The 23,450-nt window shown below is 31.5% G+C and overlaps 1 protein-coding gene across 5 annotated transcripts in view; it reads right to left on the bottom strand.

Moving 5' to 3' along the window:
* Positions 1-23,450, bottom strand: part of LOC139987931 (trace amine-associated receptor 9) — a 117,814-nt gene that overhangs the window by 20,127 nt on the left and 74,237 nt on the right. For all 5 annotated transcript variants that reach the window (XM_072004757.1, XM_072004756.1, XM_072004760.1 and 2 more), the window contains one exon: positions 3,830-4,084. In XM_072004757.1, coding sequence (XP_071860858.1) covers positions 3,830-4,084 — 255 coding nt within the window. The remainder of the gene's footprint in view (positions 1-3,829; positions 4,085-23,450) is intronic.

Below are 23,450 nucleotides of genomic sequence, written 5' to 3'. Positions count from 1 at the left end.
TTATACTATCCTGATAAGGAATGGTGTAAAAGAACAGGATGACCCGTCATCGATAGATCAAAAGTACATTTTCAGCCATTCGATAAATATTATAAAGTTGGAACTTGTATCTTTTAGTTATTGTGTTTAATATATGAAATACCATTTGACATATATCTTTGATAGATTTTTAAATATATTATACGATAAAAAATTCGAATTTATATACTTTTAATAAATTAGTACGAAATTATTACTGGAAAATTGGCGAGATTCTTCATCCGTGTGATAAGTATAGAATAGAACCGGCCAAAACTTTTGCCATTCTCTGTTCGTTTAATAAAATCGGGGGCGTGAACGTATTTCAATAGAAAAGTTTTAATGCTATTCAAATCACGCGAATTGCCTGACCATAAGAATACGTGGATATTTTTTGGTACGATGTGGTAATAAATTCAATGAATTAAAAAACTGCTCTATATATGCACGAATTTTTGTAATCATAGTAAAATCGGGGAGAAAATTATTCTAATCTATAATCTATAATATATATAATATATAATATATAATAATCTATAATCGGTAAGAAAATTAGTTTGAAATATTTTATATGAAAGTTAGCATTTCTCTTCGTTTGAATTGATTTGGGAAACTGATTAAATATACAGAAAATATTACACGATTGTCATGTAATTTCACCACACATCGAAATATTCTTATTCTTTCTGGGACAGGCTCTATCTATGAAAGAACAACAACAAAAATAATTCAAACGATTTAACGGATGTGATAAATCTCTACGCGACAGATCACGTTCATCTGTAATTAAGAATGACAAATTGCACGAATACATTGAAACTGGTGTAAAATATGCGCCGATATTGGCTGCAGTATTCAAACGCTATAACTTAACAGCAAGAAAACGACAATGTTATATAAATGTATTTGGATTTAATTTATATAACGATATAGTTAGTATAATTTCTTCTTTAAATTAATTCTTTCTAAATGTCGACATTTATTCATATAAACGTAATTATTCTAATCTTTGCATTAAAAATATTGTAAATTAATATTTTCAAAAATGTTGTAATAAAATTTCCAAGAAACAAAACATGATCCGTGGTGCACGTTCTCTTCCAATCCACTACGCTAACAAACATGCTGAACAAACAAGTTAAATCGAAATGGAGACACATATTTCGATGCACAGAAATCAACAATCAACTATGAATTAACTATTGTACTAAACGATAACAGGCAAGCTAGTAGCGGACAGGAACACAAGCGTTTCCAGAAGATTAAAATTTACGGGACACCAACGAGCTTTTCGGAATTCATGGGCTGTAAAGTCGAAGCACGGAGATGTATGACCGCTACCGTGAGGGTCAACATAACGTATCTCGGGGACATGCTGAATCAGTGAACAGCAAGGGAAAAGGATGAAAAGCGCTGAGGAGAAGAAAGGATCGTTAAATTGCAGAAAGTATTGGAAACGGGCCATTCTACCTAACGCCTATTGGATCAAATAAATCTTATGTTTTCTGTAACGTTTTATCGTGCCACAACGTTTTTACCGTAACCACTCTACCGTTATTTTCTCACATTCGGGCGTGAAAGACCAAATTTTATCGCATATCGTACGAAATGCGAAACCTTCGAGATATTTACAGCGAAAATACGCTGAATAAATCTTCTGAATAATCGTGCAATAATTTATGATAAATTGAAATAATACACAGATTAAAACTCTTAGGCCATCTACCAAATGGAAATGTTTTATCTTTATATAGTATCATTCCTATATACATTCATTACGATTTAATGTATGTGTACATTCTATATATGTCATTTATATATGTTATTATTCATTTAATTATTAAAAATACGAAAAAATTATTGCTATCAGATAATTGTTTGATAATTCAATGGAATAAACTTACTGGAATATTTGAAATATTTCAATTTCTTCTTAAATTGTTATTTATCATTATTGTTTTAAATTAATCTATATGTTTTTATTACTATCAATTATACATTCAATATATATATAAAGTATATATGTGAGCAATAATTTATTGGATATCATGGTGCAAGGATGAGCATTAACGGTGAAGTTAGACGAAGCGGATGGAACGAGTGGAGTACCTACTACTTCTCTTCGTGCAACCTCAATGTCGCCACAACTTCTTATCTTTTCACAGTACTCGAACTTGACATTTACCAGCGATATTCGTAAAATTGTTATTATTATTATTTTAACGATTTTTTAAGTTTCTCATTTTCTATAACTATATATATAAAGAAATTTGTTTTAAATCATTACATTTTACTGGTATATTATTTAAAATTCTTATAAACCTTTTCTCGTTTAAGAAACCGAACTTATATAAGCCTAAACGTCATTTAAACCACCAATCAGTAAACCAATACTGGTTGAATTATCAGATTTACATGCAATGCTAGCAAAATGTCAGCATATGACAGCAAGTATCGTTGAATGAAGCATATGTTTGTATAGCTTTAGAGCTTAATAGTGATAATACTATTATAATAAACGATGACAAACGTTTCAGAATTCCGATTTCCGCCTATAAGTTGTACCTTGTATAAGCATGTTTGCGTATTTTTTTCTTCTTTTACATATTATTGTTTAACTCGTGCATGTTGCATTTAAGGGATAAAAAATAGAAAAGTAGATAAAAAAGTGTAGTATACTAGCATGAGATTTGTAAGTAATACGAGAAAGAAGAAATAGTGACTTGTATTTTACAGTTTGTAAAAACTGAGAGATAAGTATGATTTAAAAAAAAAAACATATAATAAAAGTTAAAAACAAATAGACTAAAATTACTAATTTCATTATTATTTAATTAATATCTAAATGATTTGTAATGTTAAATAATTATTATCAAGTTAAACGTAAATTAATCATATTATTACTATGCATCTAATATATGTATGCGTATCTATATTAGAATTACTAGAATATTTATTAATACGTGTATTTCTGTCAGATCTATTTTAATTATACCTGCACAATACGCAAATTTACTGTAGCACATAATTTACATATTCTAGGTTTTGCAGGCGATTTTCATAATACAACTTCACACGTGTACGAATTTAGTTGGATATTACACAAAACTGCTAGCTAAACGCTTCTCTTAAACCCTTCATGCTATACATACTAGTAGGTATGCGGACCACGTGCATGTTCATGTTTTGGTATTAGAATATGTCTATAACATAGCAATATACAGTGTAGAGTTGAAAATGTAATGGAATGAAAATATTTTCCAAGCAATATTATGAACACAATATGTATATTAAAATATCACCAGCTAAAGGTATATATATATAAAAGAGAAGATTGCTACATTGTGTCACGTGATTTTAAGAAATTACAAAACTAACAAAAATATGTACTACACATTCTTTATGAAAGCAACTGATATCTTTAGACACCCGGTTTGTGTCCAGCTAAATCGATACTTAATGCGTATGCGTACAAGTTACGGCAAACGGCATAAAAATCAACAGAGCGGGATAAGCTCGACGTATTTATGTATGAACAAGTATACTCGCCCTCCAGGATAAATAGTTAACAATGATTAAATAAGTTTTACGTCAGAAACATAAGAAACACCGTACTTATTGCATTAATTATTACGTAAGTTTACATCGTTAAAAAAAGAAACACGATATCTTTAAATAAATATATAATAAGTTTATAACAAGTGCGAGAGAACCTTGCAGTAGAACTCACATCCACATTCACGACTGCTTGTTAAGTGGAAAACGTAAACCATAGGGTTTACGTACGTGAAACGTAATTGATCGTACTCACCTTAGTGTAGAGTAGCTCCCTTGAAATACGGCGAAAGTGATTGTTGAGCAGCCAATAGAGGAACGGATTCCAGAAGCTGTTGGAGAGCGCAAGCCACGTGGCAAGGAAGTCGAGGAATGGTGGTGGTTTGCTTCCGGTACAAGCTGCAACGACTTCCTGAATTGTCCATGGTGTGACCATAACAATGAATCCTAAACTCATTGCAGCCATTGTTCGCGAGGCAGAAGTTGACAGTCGTCTCTCGTGAGCTACAAGCTGAAATATGTAAATGAAATGAATTCACTTAACGTCTCTTGCTCATTGTCGGTAATATATGTATATTACGTTAAACGTTTAAATGCTTCACGAATCAATTCTTTCTAAAAGATATTAATGATTTTATGATAATCACGAGTTCATAATAAGCGTAAATTTCAAGCTTGTTGAATACTAGCCTTCCCACCCTCGTACATTTCATTTGTATTCCTATTGTTTTTATGATTATTGTAACATCACGCAATAAAATCTTTGATATGATGTATATAAATATAATACAATTGTAATACAATTTGATGATAGAATTTTTGGATGTTGTTACTGTGATAGGAGCACGCGATGGCGTGAGATCTAACTGTGAAGAAAGAAAAGATGACAGAAGCAGAGAAAAGACGAATATAACAGAGAAGCTGTGGTATCACATAACGTTGTTATATTCACCACATTGGTTTTTCATTGAAAATTTACATGCTTCTGTTTAAATTGCTGGAAATTTTCTTCAATTATATACCTGCAAAAAAGGGAAAAATTTGAATAATCGAATTGCAAACCGGGTCATTAAATTCGAACTTTTTAACTGTCATGTCAAAATGATTTATTCAATCGGGCTATCTATGTATGTACTCATATATAGCTGTTATCATTAAATTTAAATCTTCCAAGCCGCATATTCAAAATGTACATTTATGTAACTTTAACAAAATTCTCCAAGCGTATATATACTTTATCATTTGATATTTTTCTCCAAATAGAAATACTTTCCGTTCGCATACAGATATTGAGTAATAATATTTCATACTGCATGAAACTTGCAAAGTTTACGATAAAAAATTTCCGATATATTTTGAAAACTTTTGTATCGTAGTTTATAAACATGCAGAGCCTGTAAGAAACTTTTAATATTAAAAAACACGCTAAAGAATCTGTGATTTATCTTGCAAGCCGCAACTTTCTTCGTAATTTTCCTCACATAAATGTATGTTACAGATTGACATACTTGTGTGTATTTAGTATAGTTAGTGATGATTAGTTTCATCAACTTGTATCTACTTATATAGAATTTCCATCGTTACGCAACCAAGCAGTTACTTTAACAACAATTATTCAGTTATTTCAATAACAAATTTTAATAAAAATTAATAATAAATCTTCGTAAGACGTACTAAACGTGATGATATTTTATTATATATCTTCAACGTATAATATATTAGCAATTAACTTCAAAATCAATTTGTAATACGAAGTGATTCACTATGAAAAAATAGGAAGAAAATATAGAAGACAGTTTTTTCATATAACGCTTCGTTTTCGAGAAAATCGAATTTAAAAATTTGTCACGTATACCTAAGGTTGTTTGAAGAATCGAAAATAAGGCGAAAATAAGTAAAAAATGTCAAATAAAATTTTCGTCAAAGACTTAATTCTCAAAAAAGTGGAGTTTAAACATGTTTAGTTAGCAAGGCATATCTTCCTTTTTATGTAATAAATATCAATTTGTTAGCATTTTTTATTACAAATAATATGAAACTAATTAATCTGGAACTATTCATACATTTTTATTATACTTTTATTGTGTTACACAAATTTTTTCAATTCGATTTACTGAAAAATGCAGTTTGGACTGCGTGTGAACTAAAACGTTCCGCAAAATCCGATTGATATGATTTTATTAGCCCTTTAGTTCATCCAAAGTCAAAAATTCTAACGCAGTTATATTTTATACATACACAGCTATCATCTGATTTACGATCGATGCAAAAAATTATTTTTCGAGAAATAATAACTGCTCAAATCCAAATATTCGAAAATCGATATTTTTCACGAAAAAAATAAAAAAAGAAAGAAATTCGCTGCACAAAAATTGAACTAGTATACACGTATGATAAATTTTCAAATTTATTTTTCTCAGGAACAAAGCACCTGGTGGGAAAATGTCATTCTACGTTTTCAATTTATTTTCACGCGTAAAATAACATCCTGTCGATTACTTATTCCTATACAGCCCGGAGTTACCTATGTTCAACTATACTCGATAAATTTTCAAACTCAATTTTCTCGAAATATGAGTCGAGAATGAACAAATTTTATTCTGTATCTTCTTCTTATTCTTTCATAAGGAATCGTTCATTCCATGCATGCTGGTACACGTCATTGGGTGGCAGTTCGTGTATCTTCAACGTACGACATATCGGCGATGAACTTCAAAATCAAAAGTTTTGTGATGAACGCAATAAGATTTCATTGACTAATTTTTGGTTAAAGAAGAACCACGAGGACATTCAGTAATACAGGGCGTCCGTCGAATAAGACGACCTTAACGTCTAAAAGGTAGGACGTCTAGTCGACTCGTCTTTTAGACCAGCTTGACACCGTTACGAAAGTCGCAAAGCGTTAAGCTCGTCAGCGTCAAAGCCTCTCATCGCACAGCAGTAAAAGGATTACGGATCTGCTCGTTTAGATGAATCCTTCCTCTTTCGCTTCTTCCTGATTCTCTCCACTTTTTTTTTCTCTCTCACTCTCTCTCTCTCTCTCTCTCTCTCTCTTTCTCTCCCCAACTCCTCATCTTGTACTCCTTCCTATCCTCTTCCTTGCATCTCCTCGTTTCTTTCTTTTTTCCTCATTTGCTTCATTTGTATTTTAAAGCATTGCGAGCTTTACTTTTGAACCAGGCAACCTTTCTTATGCAATTCTTAGAATTACATGACTATTGAGAAATTTAGAATAATTAAAGCTTTCGAATGGTAAAAGTCAGGATTAATTAGTTCGGAGGCTTAACACTGTACAAGCTTACACTGTATAATGATAAATATTTATATAACGGGTAGTGAGAGGTGAAACGATAATTTAATAACAAATAGAAGAAATAAAATGCAATTCTTTGTTTTCCGATCGAAATGAAAATTCGAACGTTTGTATAATCACTAGTTAAAACTGAAACAATAACTTTAAAGAAATTTAAAAAGCAAGATTTAATTTGTCAGTTTTATTTATTTTATTTCTCCTAACGGAAGAATCGTTACACTTGTGAATTATTAAAACGTATTGCTTAAAATGAATAATTTCTATGTTTTTTGTGTCTGAAACAGGGAGATGCTTTTATCTATTTTTTGTTGTATTATAAACAATCATTCACACGTATCCAAGAAATTTTTAATATGAATTCGTTATATGCATATGCAGGCTGTATGAATAACTATGCATATCTGCGTTATTCATAAGTATGCATAGCAACCGTTGTATGCATAACTCGCAGCATTTTCTATCTGACTATTACTTTCAATATTGCATCAATTCTGTTTAATTCATCTCTTGTTACAGCATTACGTATTCAATTGTTACAACTTGTTATAACATATCTTAACGCTCAATTCACGTTTAATTCACGTTTAATAAACGATACAATTAGACCGCGAATCTTTATGCATTTATGGTAAATGCAAAAATGTACGTAATATGAACAGACGCACAATGATATAGTCTATACAAAATGATATTTCATTATTCAATAAATCTTTCAACTATCAACACTAGCTTTTATACTAGCCGTTTTGTAGGATCTACATGGACGAAATTAGCTAACTTGCTAATTGATCCTATCGATAATTTGCGTCATCTCTCTTGAATGGTACCTACAATGACTGAGCTTATGGACTTTAGACTAAGTTTCCTAATTCAAAATTGCGTTGGTGGTCATCAGATCTCAAAATTCAATTATCGATCCGAACGACGTGACGCTTTCCACCAGGATATCTACGAGTAAACACTAGCAGATGAATCAACTGTCTAATTTTTCTAGTAGACACATTTTACTAATATATTATGATATCATCTAGAAGATTTGTACAATAAATCATAAATAAATTAATTTGTTAGTTTTCATAAAAATTAACTTCAGGTTATATATACATATAAAGCTTGATACATGAAATCTCTGTATAGAGATTGTGTAAACTGTTAGTTGGTATTTGTATTTTGAAGACAAGCTTCTGTAAGAAACTGTATAATATTATTTATAACATACACGGTATTATACTCATCTCTATATTGTTGCCACACGACAAAGATAGTAATTTATCAGAAAATCCTTCTACAACTGCGTTGCGAGTGTATTGTACATATCTATACAATTGTAACGTCAACTTGCAACACACCAGCGATTCATCGAAATTGATTCAATGCGATCGCGGCTTCTACTTCCGGGCATCGACACTTCGCAAGGACACCTATAGTGGCCACTGTACCAACCTATCAATACATCGGTGAATACGTTAGTGAAATGATCCATTGTATGCAAAAATTCATAAATGCAGAAGCCATGAATGCATTTTTTAAATAAAGAATTGAATTAATTAAAATACTGCAGAAGGTGAATTTCTTCTTTTGATTATCTCTCATTTGGTGTTTTATTCTCCAAGGGTACTGTAACAATATGTAACCTTATTTACTCGTTTTCGTAAGCAACGGTATAACGAAACATTGTCTTATAATTTATCTGATAATGTGTAATGTGTACTATAATATCGTATAAAGTAATCCCTTCATAAAAATTAAAATTGCTCTAGTAGAAAAAAAAAACACCTTTTTATCTGTTAATCGCTTAGCCACGTTAAATTCGTAAAGTTTCAGTGACGATCAATGAGCAGAACCATTACAATTTAATTTACGTACGTGAAAAAATTCGTTGTGCTCACTGAAGATGGCAAAAAGAAAAAATGATAAACGAGGACTTTTTCACGGTATGTAGAAATTACCACATGCATTTCGTCAGTAGCCGATCTGTCCACATCGCGATTTATAGGACTGATAAGGACAACCGTCGATTCTATATGAACTGGGTAACGAGTGCGCACGTCAGCGATATTGGACAGAGGACGAGAGATTGAGATTCATCCGAGATCGGCACACAGTATTCCTCATTCATCATTTCATGTAGTTCTGTAGTATGTGCATGTAGTATTGACTCTCTTTTATTTATAATCATTTTTTATATTAGTATACAACAAATGACTATAGAATACGGATTACTCGAAACTTTTAATACTTTCTAGCTATTTTAAGAAATTTGAAGTATGGTTGTTTAAAAGAAGCAACTCTGTCAGCTTGTGCTATGGTACATAATAAATTATTTAATTGCTATGTATATATAATCTTCCATGTATTTATTTTGTATTAATAATATTATCATGTATCTGTAATCTTCCATTTATTACAAATTACAGTGTAATTTGTGTAACCAAGGATAATTTGCTATTCACGATGTAGCCAGGAGAGGGAAGTTTTTACATATGATCCTAATCCTATAGCCAGACGATATTAAAATATCTTCGAAGCTAATGGTTTTGGTATAGACAAAAAAAAAAAAAAAAAAAAAAAAGACGACGTTGACCGTCATGTGTATTTTCTATGTCTATCAGCAAAAGACTAATACTAGTATTAACACTTAATAACATCAAATTATATTCCCTTCGATGATATTAAATTTTTATTTGAAATATTTGTTCACTTATGTAATTTATGATTTTTTTTTATTAAACTTTTGAAACTAATTTATTTGATATTGTTACGTTGGGAGACTCATCCTATATATAAAGTTTTGATAACTGAAAATGTGTTATTCTGTTATAGTCATAAATGTAAGTACGGTAATTGTGAAATCCATTCGTTTGAATTAGAGTGCTATGAGAAAGGAGCTTATAACGTATAGGTATTTCAACTCGATTTGGCGCTGGAAAGTTTAATTAAAGTTTCAAATATATCTGTTAACTCAATCGTTCGCCAAATCGAAATGCGATATGATGTAACTGAAATGTAAAACATCCGACCGACAATTATTTAAATATTATAAATGATGAACAAATGGAATACACTTAATTAATTGGCTTGTTAATACAGGGTGTTATATTAGCAGTGAAATTAATTATTAAGCTCAATGAGGCTAAATACCTACAAAGAAACTAATTCAGAAATTAAGAAATCTGAGGCTAAAGAGCTTATCAAACAACAAAATATTTCTACAATATTTTACTATTATAAACGACAGTTTCATTATCACATGTTGGCTTCTAGAAATGAATTTAATCGTGGCATAATATTCTAAAAAAGTGTGCAAATGCTCAGATACTTTTGAATGTAAGTACATATGTAGTGCGATTACCGGATGCTATAACTTGATCTCAGAAAGAAAGAAACTACTTTTATATACAGTGAATCACAAAAATATTTTACCGATTGCCACAGAAAATTTGTGTGGAAATTTTTTGAAATTTATAATAAGTCTTTTCTGAGTATATTATGTATGTTATATCAAATATTTAGCATATATGAATTATAATGCATCTTATCAAAAATAAAGAAGTATCCAGTAATTTTTTAATGATATTGTAAGTTATAATATCATTGCTCCCGTGAATTCACCCTAAAAGTCTACAAGGAAAAGGCAAATTCCACTCCGTAGACTGCATAAGTAAACCTTTATAGCACCAATGTAAAGGTATTCTAGCTATGTTCATGGAATTATTTTATTAATCATCGAGATTCTGGCAAACCTCAAGTGGAGAATCAGAATTCGTGAGATCTCTCCCTGCGGAATATTGTATCGTACGATTTCCTAGCGCTTTTCATCAGTTCATGTACCATGAAACTTCCATAAAAATTTCATATCTATAGCGTAATTAAAGTGGTGGGCTTAATAACACAATTCGTAAATTTTGCCAAGCAACGGTCGATCATATCATAAATCAACGTTATAATATTTCTACGTTATACGTTTCAACGATTATCCTTACAATAAATGTTATCGAACAGCTTTACGATTATACATCAATTTATTCATTTTTTTCTTCCTATTAGATTGCTAATTATGTAATTTGCAAATGTTTCAATGCCGATACTATTTTTAAATCCTATCACTGCACGTGCAAAATGAAGCTTATACCTACTCTAGGGAGAACAACCCAATCAACAAGATTTAATAATTAAACAACCAATGTCACGATATCGCTTCGTAATACTAGACTGTTAAATAAAATGACAGCTTTTTAATCATCTCGTTAGCTCATTCGTAATTAAATAGATTAATTCTTTTCAGAGATAGAGGTAGGATTTGATTAGGTTATTTCAACAGACATAGTTTAAACAAACACGCGATATCACTTCAACGGATTTTTTAATTATTGAATAAGCGGTTTCTTGCAAAGATACAAATAGCATTTGAATTTATGTAAAATTAAAAGTAGATTTACAAAATAAGAGATACAATATTAACGTATATTATGAGAAATGGTAAAAGCAGCGTTTCGTAACATCGTTTCGTAATATTCCAGATATATTTTACTATTTCTTACGCCAAAATCTAATTACAATAGTACGTTGATGTTAAAACTGTTCCATACTCTCTGTCTTTTCGCTCTCTCAGCGATAGAATGATAAAAAATTCCTACAGAAGTTCTAAACTTATAATCTCGGTACAGACCAGTGAATTTTTTTGATCGGATTTCTCGCGTGTTTCAGTAGTTCATTGAATTATACGACGAAATGCAATTTATGCGCTGCTGCCTTCGAGGTTTATGACGAGCGAAAATTGATTCTTGATGGAGCAGAGCTACGCTTCTGTAATGACTTTTGCATGTCACAAGAATATTTATAATTTCCAATTTAAGTCTAATATCCCCCACTTTTCAATGATGTTTCCACACAGATGAGAATCAAATTTTACAAATTTAGATGCGTATACAATAGTTACTAAAAAATACTATAAATAAATCTAGAGATTGAAGTATTTTTTGAGAAATAAAAAAAAGATACTTAAAAATGTATACTGAACAGTCATAGAAAAGAAAATTAAGTAATAGTGATAATTAAAAATACTAATTTAGATTATCTGCAAGCCTTAAATGTGAGAACATGTCAAAGATAATTTTGTAGATTCAAAAAATTGGTAATTTTGTTATGAAAAGAAGGAAGAGGCTAAGCCTGTTCATAATTAGTTGTCGCAGTTATCTTTTGTTGAAAATGAATAAATTGATTTTCTTGCTAGAATTTAAACAAAAGCTTTAAAAACTAAAACATATAAAGTTTTAATCTTAAAAATCGGAAAGCTTGGATTTCATACGATATTGGTCTTAAAAATTCCGTTTTTAAGGTCGACCTCTATATCATCATCCAGCCCAAGTGTTCGACGATGGGAAGGAAAAGCCTTCTGCCGCTGTCTCATTTGTCAACCCTTGCCATAATAGTATTAAATTCATACTGGCCATATTCGTCGTAACATTTTTCCTTGGTCTTAGATAGGTTCTCGTATATCCTAATAAAGTGGCGAATAATATGTAACTAGGGACATTTTGTTTTCATTAAGCACGTGAAATGTGTACCATTTATTTGTAATGTAAATTAATATTATTATACTGTAAAATGAAATATTAGTAAAAATGTAATGATTATGGGAAGCATATGTGAAATGATATAAATAAAATTTAATTAAACTGTATAAAATAATTTTCATTAAATTTGAAATCAGAAAAAGAAATAATTTAACGTGGTGTAAGAATCAATGTACGAACTATAAGCAAAATGGGAATTTGTTTTTTGCACCGTAATCATTCTGAATATAAAAAATAGCACAATACAAGTACAAAGATAGTACAGTACAAACGTAGTACTCCAACGTAATATAAACATCTACCTATATCATCCTCCACATTCAAGACCGAGTATACTTAAATCTCTTGCTCCGTCGTACAACTAGCATTCAATCAACACGCGCATCCAATCCTCCTATTCAGTTCTATACGCAGACTTCGCATTGTTTGCCAAACTACCCCTGCGCGCAGCTACCATGAGAAAGCTGTGAGAATATTTCGCACCTGAAATTCTGAAGATTGTTTAATCAAACTACGGCAAAATCTATTTCTCAAGCCCATCGCGCTGAGAGTTTGCAAAATATCGTTTGAGTTACCGATATGCTCTTTGTATATCCAGTCGTAACGTATGAAATGTTCGCTTTCTTCGGATATTTTAGATTGAGTATGCTTCTGCACTTTATCAACGTCAGCTTGTTAATCAACGTTGTATTACCAACAGATGTAACTTTATGGTAAGCTGTTGCTATTACAAGAGGTACACCAAGCGTAGTACATAGTACACGATATCCATTAACTTAATGATTGGTTGCAATGCACTTACACGGGGCTAAAACCTTTAACATCAAAGATTGCAAATTATAGGTGTATTCCGCGAGAATTTGAACCGAAGAGACTCATTGGCACATACTAATTATAATATATTTGAACTTTTTATGTGAATATACATATTATAATGTAATCATTAAATACGTAATTATATATAACGTAATCATTACGCAACATACATATGTAGTTAGCTTCGTAAAATTAATAGAAATTACAGCCATTTTGTAAACGATTTGCTATTAATAAATCTGTTTCCTGCCATTCTAATTATGCTACCTGCTGGCGTTCCACTACGTAATTGAGATGCCATATACTTAGTATTTTTTGAAAATAAATAGTAAAAGTGAAATAACTATTCTATTTAAATTTAAAAATCGCTCCATATCATTACAATAAAGAGTTTAATAATAATAAGTCTACTATTTCATTACATCACATACCATATTACCTTAAATATCATAATAAGTACTATACTTAGGATATTCTATATATTTTTGAATATTATGTAGGTACATTCTGTGTGTCTTTGCATTTTCAAATATCCCATAATGACGTAAAAGCCACAGTCTAGTAATTAGACTCACGTGTACATATAATTTAAAGAATAATAATTTAAGGAATAAAATAAATAAATAGCTATTAATATAATAAAACTAAAATAAATAAATCACTGAGAAATATATATCAATTGTTACTAGCGTAAAATAAGCTTAAGACTTCACTCCCTTCGCTCCCTTCGCTCCCTTTATCTCGCTCTTTAGACACAAGAGATGATACACGTGAATGCTCGTTTTCCTTGGACTCAAAGCTTGAACAATACTGATGCAAAGGCTTAACGTTGTCGTTTACGCCGGAGATCATAACACACGCCTAGGAAAACTGACCGTGTCGTTTCAACTCTTATGTCAATGTTGTTCAAGCGAGAACTTGTCAGTCCTCTGCTCTCTTCCTACTCCTGTCTATAGCTACACTGTGGATGTTTGTTCAAATTCATATTTTTATGAAAACAATTTGAAAAATGGCTCTTAAACCCACTACAACGCTTCGATTTTTTATTTCAATTTTGCTCCTATTGCAATACATAAAAAAATATTTCAGTTTCAGATGAACTTGACGAATAGAGGTAGCTATACAGGGGACTTCGAAATCATTGAGAAGGTAGCTGTTCGACAGGTTGACCGATTTTTAACGTTTTAAAAAACTGTAACCTGAAATTGAATCAAATAAAGAATTTACTAATGTAAAATAAAATTTAAGTATCATTTTTTTCATTTAAAAAGACCGGAATTATTTTGTATTTTCCAAATAGCAACATATATATATATATATTGCCACATTCTTCAAACGAAATTTCGTTGTAAAGAAGAACGTAAAAATGTTTTTATTTTCAAACGTTTTTGGTTGATAGTGTACGTAAAGGCACGCTACGAACAATGGCGCTGAACTTGTGAAAAGATGCACAATAAGTAAAGGCAGAGGAGAATGAAACAAAACGGGATCAAATTCTTCGGGCATGCAGCGCACAAAAAGATATGAACAAGAGAACTGTAATGAAACTTTTTTAAAAACTATTCCTAAAAGTTGTATGCTAGTTGTATACGAATTGTATACGAGTTCAGTATTTTCTTCCGCTTTGCTAACATATTAAACTTGAAAACTTTACGCTTTATACCATGTTCGTCGTACATAATTTTACGAACAACGCTAATTTAATAATTTCTATACAAATCATATTGCTTTATTTATCTATAATCTGAGACTATAGATTTTGTTATACAATGCATTAATAAATAATACACACGTGTCATATATAGATACATCACAAGTTTAAGGAAAACATATTTTCTATTACTTCCTTAATTTAAAAAATATCATTATTACTGTTTCTATAACTCTAAAATATTTTTTTATTTTAGAAATATATCCAAAGGTATGATAAACATTGTTAACAATCCATAGATATTCTGTGCTCGGATATGGAAGTACAATATTACTCCATCTATATGTTAATATATAACATTTAACAAAGAAATTGATTTAAGTACATTGTACATGCAACACACGTCAAGCGTAATGAGTTCATTTAGAATAATTTCCTTCACTCGAGTCGGAATTATGAACTAAAATGTTTCAGATAGCTTCTGTATGATTAAAACGCTACGACATAATTGTTAACATAGAAGGAAACCGACATTAACAGGAAATTCGATCTTTTCATTCTTTCTTCTAATAATGAAAATATATCTGTGATTTTCGTTTGCAGGTTACGCGAGATTTCAGCGTCTTACAAAAGCTTTCCGCTATAAGGAGGTAAATAAAGTTTACCTATGCCATTAACGGCGTCTTCAAAGTCATTATGGCTACAAGGCTGCGACGACTATCTCCACCACTTCCGTTGCAAAGAGTTCTTTAGGTGAAAGATTCATTTTTATCGTGTATTTAAGAATTATTTCTTTATACTTAAGGGCACGTAGTTTTATTAAATTTCTATTACCTGAAAGCTATTGTGTTTACAAACTTTTATGCTGGAATAATACTTTATACGAATTTAGCTAAATAATTATACCTTTATACTGATATCTTTATAGTGGAATAAACTTGGAAAGTTCGAAACAATCTCTTTTGCAAGTATTCCTACCTAAAGTGTAACTGGACACTTCTTAGGTAACATAATAGCATAAAATGTCTTTGTTAAAAGATAATAAAGAGCACAAAGGATTAATCCCATAGGAAACCAAAAACTTTGATTTACGAAAGGATGTAATAAACTTCTGTATAGGAAAAATTCAGGATGAAAACGAGTATGAAAAGGCTGGTGTGTTAAAGGGTTTAAAGAGAATATTGAACAGAGCAGCCTGGCAGAGATGAAGGATTTCAACGAAAACACAGCAGTTAGCTTTGAAAACGTCATCGAAGTTTTACGACTGTAAACACTGCGCCGCATCAATTTAAAAATACTGTAAATATGAAGAAACGAATCTCAAACATTTAATGAGCCCAGGATTAACCGTTGCATAACGAATAACTGGGTCGTTTGTAACTGAAGTGGCAACGCAAAGTTCGATGCTTTCAGAGAAAAGGATACATCCAGCGAACGATAAACATATTTTTGTAAGAATACAAATTTCTTATTATTCTCCTCACGTTTCTGATTCATACAAAATTGGATATTGTGAACCTCGTTTCGTTACTTCACCTATTGAATATCATAACGAGAACTCTACTTTGAATATTTAAGGATCTGCGAATTTTTGTACCGTTAAATTTTCCATGCTTGCATAAAAATCTGATTATATACAATAAAATTCAAATTAACAGATTGATATATAATACGTCTCGCTGGTTAAACGAAATTATTTTTTGTTTATTCGTATTTGTATATATATTACCAAAAACGTTACGTAATCATTGAATGTCTATTACAATTTCGTAAATGTTTCATTCCACGCATAATGACGTTCATTTAGAAATAAACAGTAAAAGTTCATGCGTGTTACGAAACTAAAATGTTCCTACGTAAATGATATAAAAATGTTATAAAAGTTCAAATAAGATAAAATATACAAATGTCAGTGAGAAGAAAAGATTGTAGAGGTATTTGAAAATTTCAAGCGCACTTTTCCATGCGTTCCTATGAGAAACACTTTAAAAGAAATGCTCAATCTGCAAAGTGAAAGTGACAAATTGCGATATACTTCAGAAAATACGCACACTATTTCGCGTGTACAACTTTATCCTGCGCAAGATTTGCTCGTAAATAAAAACGATTTTCCGTTTCTTCGCTTTCGTCTCCGAGGGAATCAAACTACGATTCGAACATTCAACATGGATCGTTTTACAACTTTCACAGCTTTGAACTTAAAAGCTCGAAATATAATTAGTCATACTTTTTAAATTGAACGAACTAGCAGTGTGAAAAATCCGTAGTTTGTATTTCCACGATACCTCGCCGATGATAATCCATAACAGCGGAGAGTTAAAGCCGCTATATCGAAAACCATTTCTAAAGTGATGCGTTTCTTAAATTTCTATCATCTCGAGATAGCGGTAGATGAAAACCGAAGAATGGGAAGCCCTACGCTAATGAGAAGAAACGATGCGGTGGGTTACAAAAGGAAGAAAAAAACGAGAAGAAGACGATCTATCCTGCAGAACGCCCACGAATTGAATGTACGGACTCGATTCCATTTGATTCCTCATCGGGCTCGTTCCAGCTCGTTATCTCACAATAAGCGGGAGAAAGATGAGGTGAAAAGCGGAAATAATAAGAGGAAGAAATTGAACGGAACGTTCCGTGTTCTTCGCTTGTTCTGTAACCGTAGAATATTTAAATGAATTTTGAACTACAAAGTACAGTACTTCATTTATAACTTTCATATTTAACATTTTTCGTACGGTTCGTTTTGTTATTAACTGCTACATTATTATCTACTTATAGTCCAGTTTTCTTGTTATATTAATCGTTATTTGGTTCGATAAATACTGTAAATGATTTTATAGATCAGATTTCGCTCGGTCATCTCAGATTTAGATTTCAACTGAAATTATCCACCTGATAATTCTAATTTTCTATGTTACTGTTTGATTAACCATAGACAGCATCAAGATCAGAAAAAAGGATACGGTAGACTTTAAATAAAAGGTAGTCACTGAGTAACCAGTCGCTGTTTTCATAAATAAAAAAGCGTGGTAATTTACAAAACATATACAAAATAACACTAGACAACAACGACTATGTGGGGATTTTCCTAATGTTTGCTACGAAGGTTTTTGAAAAGATGAAACAATTCTCATTGCAAGTTTTACTGTATTCTCCACATTTCTACGATATTGCTTTTGCCGATTACAGAGGCTCTCGGATAAGGCCATGAACACGCAGAAGCAGTTTTTACCTTTATCTCGCTGCATTATCTGGCAATTGTCCGCACGAAAAGGTAAGTGACTTTCACGCTGAGCCTACAGTCGTTTGATGCGCCGAAAAAAAGTTTTTATTACTTCAAGTGTCCCTTTGTCCCATTGTTCCTCATGGAAACGTGCATCTGGCAGACGATTATTAGATGCGTCATTAACCTAAGCTAACCTAATTCTAGACTCGAAGCCAAATCCAAATTCAAAGCGGAATCAATGACACGCGAAAATCTTCGTTTCTGCAAACAAAACAGCCCTAGAATCGGTTCTAGTATCGATTTTACGATAATTGAAATCGCATATTTCCATGAAAGCAACGCGTTATGTATTTTCTATTATCTAACTTCGTTGTGCAATTATTTCGCGATAACGAATCGCATACGGTATATTTAAGCTTGAAACTCGAAAATCATATTTTGCGAAGAATTAAATCCAAAAAATGCATCTCCTCAGGATTTGACGAGAAAATCTGGTCTGCACCAGTATTTCTCGGATTTAGGTTCCAGCTATAATACCTAGCTTATCTCAGCGATTGTAATAAAGCATTTCTAACTGTTGTTTTATAATGTCGTGAAAATTTGCACGTCTTAAAACTTCTGGAAACTATCCAGATCGCCAGTGGCGATTCATCGAGAGTAAAAAAGGGCGAAACTCAAGAACGAAAAGAAAACTCAGATTGTGTAGGTGATAAGAAAGAAGTTGCAACTGATCGTGAGAGATAGTAGTCGTTAACTGACCGCGACGAATATCTCAATCTCTCGGTTCTTAAAGATCGAAAGATTAAATCGGGTGACGGATTAGATCTCGTTTCAAACAGGCATCCAGGCATGAGATAAAAGTAAAAAGTTAAGTGCTACATCGTTAGATTCTACGGTAGAAACGAAGTAAAAAAATATACAAAATCTATTTTTAGACACATATATATGTTGCGATTTAAATATATAATGATCAAAAATATGAAAAATAGTTTCATACGCAAGTTATTTTATTTGATGCAAAAACTCTTGATGAAGTGCATGATCTTTTCTAAATAGCTGCTTGCAGAGATTTCAACGCTCGTGTATTTTTTACAGATGGAAGTATACATATATTTCCATCGTGGATTTCGATTCGTTCGATGATATGTGTAAAATGTATATCTGAGCAGATAATAATGAAAATGTATACAACGTTTTCATAAATATTGGTTATTTCATTTAATGGAAAACTTAATAGAGTGTATGACTTTCTTTTATATGTTGCGCGCAGAGATTTGAATATCAATGTATTTTTTATAGATGTAACAATAATGCGAACATACAAATATTTTCATTATATATTCCAATTTGTTCAACAAGCTATATGAAATAATAATACGCTTGAATAATAATTTATCCGGTGTTTTTATAAGCGTTAGCGATAAATGAAAATATCCAATTCTGTAACATTAAAAGTATTGAAAATTCACATTCAGTAATTTATTAAAAGAGCAAATACAAAGTGTGATATATGCTTTTATGTTTTAATCGGTTTATTTTGAAATATACGAATACTTTTTAACAAAATAGAGTGGGTTTGTACTTCACTGGTTTATATATTGTAAGAAATTGCATTTACTCATAATTCATCATTTAACTCGTAAGTATATTCTCTTTAGATACTCTTCTATGACAGCTGGTGACCAATTTACTTAGACATTTCGTTCTAAAGTTCTAAGATAAATGCTGTGTTGTTTATCACAGTCTTCTTACAGTAAGTTCTTCTTAAAGTAAGTCGCGAATCCTCTAAAAAGGATGTTGCTATTCTTTAAGCCAATAGCCCAACCATTTGCTATCACTAAATTCTATCGTATATCTTCTAAAAATCCTAGCCTGTGGCGTTAGGTGTCTACAAAATTTCAATTCAGTAACCATTCTTGGGCATGCAGATTGCGCATTCTCGCAAGCATTCTCGGCCACACACGACATAAGGCTTCTGCTACGTATAAATTCTAGGAAATATCGTCGGGTTAAGTGCCTTCGATGACCCTTGAAAGTACGTTATCGCTAACGTATACACGTTACTTTAATCGTCTGTCACTTGAACAATTCCTTAGAATTCATTAAAACAGTTAAAGAATATAGCGTTAAAACGATAAATATAAATTATCAGAAACAACGTAAAACATAAAAACTGATTTGTCGAATCTTGTTGAGCCAGTTCGAAATTATTCAGAAGACACAAATAGAAAAGCAGAGACAAGCGATGATGTGGCAAGCATTTTTCAAAACTTATGATCTTAAATAATTTTGTGTTTAAGAATCGGACATATAATTTATATAATGAAACTGAGAAACTGCTAAGAAGTGAAATTTGTTCAGTTTGACTTCTCAGAAGCTCGTATAATGTACCAAAAAATTGTAATATATTAATCGGCGATTATCTATAGTCTACTGCGTTAACGACGTGCAAGATTGAATAATTACAAACAGATAAAGAATGGTAAAGAGTTCGAATGTGTATATATGTAAAACTGACGAATTATACGATAATCGACAGTATATGCATGTCACGGCTTAATAGTTTCTATTGAAACGACAACGAACGTTCTCTTTTATCCCTCTTAGGTAACCACGCGCACAGCAAGCTTGCTCCCTTTTCCATGCAGAATCTTACACATCGGCACGACCGTGGTCTCGAGAACGCCTTTAGAAGACATTCCCGCATCCATTGACCTACATTGAAGCTATGGGCCATAAAAGGGAGGAAGACAGAACGATGGAAGAAGAGTACGAGGTAGACTTTCTTATAAATAAGCTGTTCGAAACGTATTCCATTAACCAACCGTACGGGTAATCGTTGAAGTTTCCTTTGAAAAAAAAATTTTAAAGAAAGTTCGTGTAAAGCTATACTGTGTCTTCTATTTGAAGAATATGCACAATTTTAATGCACTGGTTGCTACACGTTCGTCTTCGATGATCTACACTTTAATGAAATTTTTTGGAACGATTAAAGTAAGATAAATTTTATATCTTTTAAAAACTGTTCAACAACGCGGATACGATACTTTGCAAAAATTACACGATTAAATAAAAATTTATGACGTAGTATATTACACTTCATTGCGGTTCTCCGAGCAAAATATATAAAATTAGAGTGAAAGTCTACGTTTAATAAAGATTTTGTTCGTGGGACTAATCAATGGAAAATTGTAATGTTGAAGCGTGATTCACACTGAGACGAATTATTCACTGTAATGTAACTAATTCGAAAGAGTTTATGTCTTTGGAATCCTCTTTATGTTGAAGCATGAAACAATCCGATCATTATCCTTTAATTAAAGTCGAAATTTGTTATATTTAACCACGTACATTTCAAATAACCTAAGCTAAAAATGATCTTGGCTGGACAACGACCGAAAAAATATTCATTTACAAGCTCGTGTCGCTGTCAATGGAATATCGAAGGCAGATATGACACGATATCAATCAATCAATATCATTGACAAACAAAGGTGGAAGCTCAGATATGCCGATTATCAGTCGTCAAAAACATTCTAACGTTCAAATGAAAATTGAGAAGCTTCGTAGGAATAGAGACAGTCAAAAACAAAATGACGATTGAAGGAAATTGCTTCGAAAGTTTTAGTCCTAATTTTGTTAATATCAACTACGTTTGAATTGATAATTATAATAGTTGTTAAAAAGCTCTTCGTCTTTTTGTATCTATAAAATAAAGAAAATAAATATATTCATAAAATAATTCAACTATGTAACTAGAAAATAGAAAATGTATAGACATACTTTTAGCGTCTTTAACGCTCAAACGATACATTATTCAAAGACACACTCCTCAACTAGCACATTTATACATTTTAACATTAATGTACGCGTCGAACCACTTATTAAAGACAAGGTGTTTGTTTTATTTAACCAAGAGATATTCATTAGCGGTTCTAAAATACAATATAACGTAGCTGAGTAACTCTTTTCCAGTATTAATTACGAATTCTGGTCGTCACCAAAGAATTAACGTAGACAAACAAAACAGAATTCTCCAGAACGGAATATCAACGGTTGAGAAGCAGTGAGTGTATATAATCAGCCACAGAAGTCTTCGTACATTCTATAACAAGGGTATTTTTATTAAAATAAAATTCCGTCAAATTTTATGGCAAAGTTAGTGTATCCTGCGCTTAGAGACCAATTAAGAACTACTTTGAAAGTAAAACAAGCCTTCTGTGATTAAAATATTAACATAATTTAGAGTTTGAAAGAGAAACTCTGTTTTCTTACGTGTTCGAATATACTTCTAAAATAACACGTTTGACTATAAAACAACATAAATCAAAGTATTAAATTAGTTTAACGTACAATAAGTGATTTCGATTAAATTAATCAAAAAACTGCAGAAGAAATTACAATGGGCTGTGATAATTTTTTGAAAAAAGGAAGCAACAGTTGATGATTGATCGATTTAGTTTTAAACTAATAACTTAAGGGATTAACACGCAATCGATTATTGTCAATATTTGTCGTTATCGGATTGGGTACTGTCATTATCTGCTTCCTGATCGACATTTCAAACATTTGCTACATAAAGTTAGTTTTACAAAGTAATAATGCAGATGAACAGCAAACAGAAACAACAGCAAGCGGATAATACAATTAATAGAGAAATTATTCGCTTCGTTTAACTCTATAATATTTAAATGATACCCAAATAATGACATTCTTAAACATAACCATTTAATATAACTTCAATTATGTATGTAACAATTAAGTAAATGAGAGCAATTAGAATACAGATCTAGAATCTATCATACAGATTTTAAATTATAAAATGATATATTATCATATAGATAAGGGTAATGTTTGAAATTACGAACAAATTCTGACTCATTGAACTGAATTCGTTTTAGTTTTCCAATAATTCCGAGCTCTAGCGGTGTCGCGCACTTAGCCTAGTTTACTTCGATGTCTCGGGGCCTTGGTGAATACGTTTCTGAAAGTGTATGCAGGAAAGAAGCTAATGACCCGTGGATTTTCGGTCGATTACGAACTCTCATCTACCGATGCTAATTATTTTTCACATTACTGGAAGAACAATATCACATGTTCTCACTGTTACCCTTGATGACCATTTATGATATTCGCTATATAGTTACAGAAATTTGACACATACGTATAATTGCCTACATCCGACCATTTATCATTCTTCTCATTACATCTGCACAATAAATTTCTACGAAAATTTCGAGAACGAAAAATTTATAAAGCAACTACAAAATTCTGACTAAAAGTATAATATATTAC

The sequence above is a fragment of the Bombus fervidus genome, chromosome 6 (genome assembly GCF_041682495.2).
Source record: "Bombus fervidus isolate BK054 chromosome 6, iyBomFerv1, whole genome shotgun sequence".
NCBI classification, from domain to species: Eukaryota; Metazoa; Arthropoda; class Insecta; order Hymenoptera; family Apidae; genus Bombus; species Bombus fervidus.
The sequence above is the reverse complement of the archived record's forward strand: the minus strand, read 5'-3'. Positions and strand labels throughout refer to the sequence as shown.